At 38.3% G+C, this 3207-nt stretch overlaps 1 protein-coding gene across 1 annotated transcript in view; it reads right to left on the minus strand.

Annotated features, from left to right (window-relative positions):
- LOC105804965 (60S ribosomal protein L12) overlaps nt 1-564 on the minus strand; it is a 5953-nt gene extending 5389 nt beyond the window's left edge. Inside the window, exon 1 of the mRNA XM_012637739.1 lies at nt 18-564. Coding sequence (XP_012493193.1) covers nt 18-479 — 462 coding nt within the window. The 5' untranslated portion in view covers nt 480-564. The remainder of the gene's footprint in view (nt 1-17) is intronic.
- Nucleotides 565-3207: the final 2643 nt, after the last annotated feature.

Here is a 3207-nt window from a genome sequence, read left to right on the forward strand (position 1 = left end):
ACTGCACCACTGTTGATGTCATCTATGATGTCATGTGGGTGGCGGCCATCAACGTTGCAGCCCACAGACTGGGCAGTCCCCAGGATCTCTTTAATGGTTCCAGAGAGTTCTCTGGCTAAAGATCGGTGCCGCATCTGTCTCGCAATGTTGACAATCTCATCAAAAGTGATATTTCCATTGTGCTTAATGTTTTTCTGTTTCTTTCTGTCTCTTGGTGGTTCCTTGAGGGCTTTGATGATCAGGGCAGAGGCAGAAGGTACCACTTCAATCTGGGCCTGTCTGTTCTGAATAGTTAGTTTCACTGTTATCCTCAGACCCTTCCAGTCACCGGTTGCCTTGGCGATGTCATCACCAACCTTTTTTGGAGACAGACCCAGCGGGCCGATCTTGGGGGCCAGGGCAGACGTGGCACCGACTTCGCCACCGGTACACCTCAGGTACACGACTTTGATCTCGTTGGGGTCGAACTTAGGCGGCATGGTGGAGGCGGCTGGTGTCGGATGAACCCGGATTCGGGACGACCGAAGAAAGTTGCACCTTGGCCTCCTCCGAGCCGAAAACCAAAAGCTTGAAATCTTTTTTAAAAAACCTTTCGAAGACTTCTTTACTATTTAAGTAGAAAGATTAATCATAAGATCTAGCAGTTAAGAATGGATACCAGTTCAACAACTAATTTGGGGAAAGCGATTTAACTTCTCAGAATTTCTGCACGTTTAACAACAAAATGTGTACCACTAGTAAACCTTACCTGCAAACTCACCCTGAGGATTGGGATTGGTCTCGTATATGTGAAAATGCTTTGTCAAACCAAGATTTAAGCAAAGTTAAGTTGATGTTAAAATAAATGTAAAAAATATACCTCTCATTAAAGGAAAGAATTTTAGGACAGGAAGGACTTATCAGTCATTAACTTTTTTTTTTGAGACAGAGTCTTGCTCTGTTGCCCGGGCTAGAGTGCCGTGGTGTCAGCCCAGCTCACAGCAACCTCAAACTCCTGAGCTCAAGCAACCCTTCTGCCTCAGCCTCCTGAGTACCTGGGATTACAGGCATGTGCCACCATGCCTGGTTAATTTTTTCTATATATTTTTAGTTGTTGAGCAAATTTCTTCCTATTTTTAGTAGAGACAGGGGTCTTGCTCTTGCTCAGGCTGGTCTTGAACTCCTGACCTCGAGCGATCCTCCCGCCTTGGCCTCCCAGAATGAGTCATTAACTTTTAAATTAATATAGCTCATCAAGTAGGATTTTTAAAATATTTTAAGGGCTGATTGCATGTGTCTATATATTCCTTTGTGTTACTATTGATAAACACGAAATAAAAATTTACATACTCAAATAATTATTCATATTCAAACATTATTACAGTTTAGAAATCTAAGGTATTTTGGTCCATTTGAATGAAAGTAACATATAGAAGATTACAGGAATAAAATGACATACATCCTGTACCTATTAAGATTTAAGAGATATGTTCATATTGCTATATTATGTTTAGATCTTTCTTTAGGAAAACAAACAAACATGTCACAAAACAATTAAAGCTTAGGCTTCCTTATGTCATCTCCCTTCACCTCTTTCCAAAGGGATACTCACTCTCCTGAAGTTGGAGTGTATTATTCCCATACAGATTCTTCCACATCATGCACATATGTATGTACTCATAAATAACACATAGTATTCTGTGTTTAAAAATGTGCATAAATAACATTTTTAAAATTAACATTGTTTTGAAATTTATCAGTGTTGATACATGTGCTTAGTTTTCTATTTTAAGAATGAAACTGTTTATGCTTTCACACAGAATCAGTTATGTTGTTTCCACTTTTTTCCCTCATATTACAAATAGTTCATTGGCGGGCATTTTCCTTCTTTAATGAGAGCTATTCAAATGAATTCTGTCACCAAAAGTTTGGCACTTGTCCCCAAGGCTGCATCAGAAGAATGAGGACAAGTGGTTTGAGGAGAAGGAAAGAGGAGTTTATTAATTTGCCAGCAAACGAGGAGGTTGGCAGACTCCTGTCTCAAAGTACCAGTGTCCTTGAGCTTGAAATCTTGAGCCAGGTTTCCATGCCTTATCTTCCTCGTCTGCCAAATGCAAGTAATAATAGCACCATCCTTATATATTTGTCATGGGCATATATAACATAATACCTGTTAAGTGTTTCATACAGTGTCTGGTACAGAGTAAATATTCAATAGATGTAGCTATAATGACAACATGCAAGCTGTGTAGCCTGCTTTTTACTTAACATGTTGTAGACATTTTTCCATGTCAATAAATATAGATATACAACCACAATTTCAATTGCTGTGTAATATTCCCTATTAATAAAAATTTGTTTCTAGTTTTTTATTATTACAAACAACACAGTGATGAACTATTCATTCTATTTTTAACAGCTTTATTAAAGTATAATTGATATACAATAAATTGGCATAAATTTTATAATTTGATATATTTTGATATACTCGTGAAACAATGACCACCAGCAAGATAATGAGCATATCCACCATCATGAAAAATTTCCTCTGTCTCTTTGCAATCCTTCTCTTCTGGCCCTCTTCACCTTCCCCACTTAACCCAATCTCCAGGTAACCACTTATCTGATTTGAGTCACTATGGGTTAGTCCTCATTTTCTAGAGTTTTATATAAGTTGAACCATATGGTATGTACTCTTTTTTTCTGGCCTCTTTCACCAACAAAATTATTTTGAGCTATATCTATATTGCTGCCTGTTATCAATAATTCATTTCATTTTATGGCTGAGTAGTATCCCTTGCCACAATATACCACAATTTGCTCATTCATTTACCAGTTCATGGACATTTGGGTTGTTTCTAGTTTTTGGCTATTACAAATAAAGCTGCTATGAACATTCATGTACAAGAGTTTGTATGTACATATACTTTTTTGGGGTAAATATTCAGGAGTGGAATGTATATCTTTATCTTTTTAGGAAATTGTCAAACAATTTTTCAAAGTGGTTGCACCATTTTACATTCCTTCCAGCAGTGCATTATTGAGAGACATTCCTCCCGCGTATCTTGCTGGGGATGCCAAGAGAGTAAGACCCTGACTGCCCTTTACCCAGGCCATTTCTCAGGATTATGCTTGCGTGAGCAACCTTGAGGGATAAGGTAATGTCACCCTCTGGGACAAAAAACAGAATTGCTTACTGCTTGCTGTGAAATGGCATGGCCCCCACAC

This window comes from Propithecus coquereli, unplaced genomic scaffold (genome assembly GCF_000956105.1).
Source record: "Propithecus coquereli isolate 6110/MARCELLA unplaced genomic scaffold, Pcoq_1.0 Scaffold122, whole genome shotgun sequence".
In the NCBI taxonomy this organism is placed as follows: domain Eukaryota; kingdom Metazoa; phylum Chordata; class Mammalia; order Primates; family Indriidae; genus Propithecus; species Propithecus coquereli.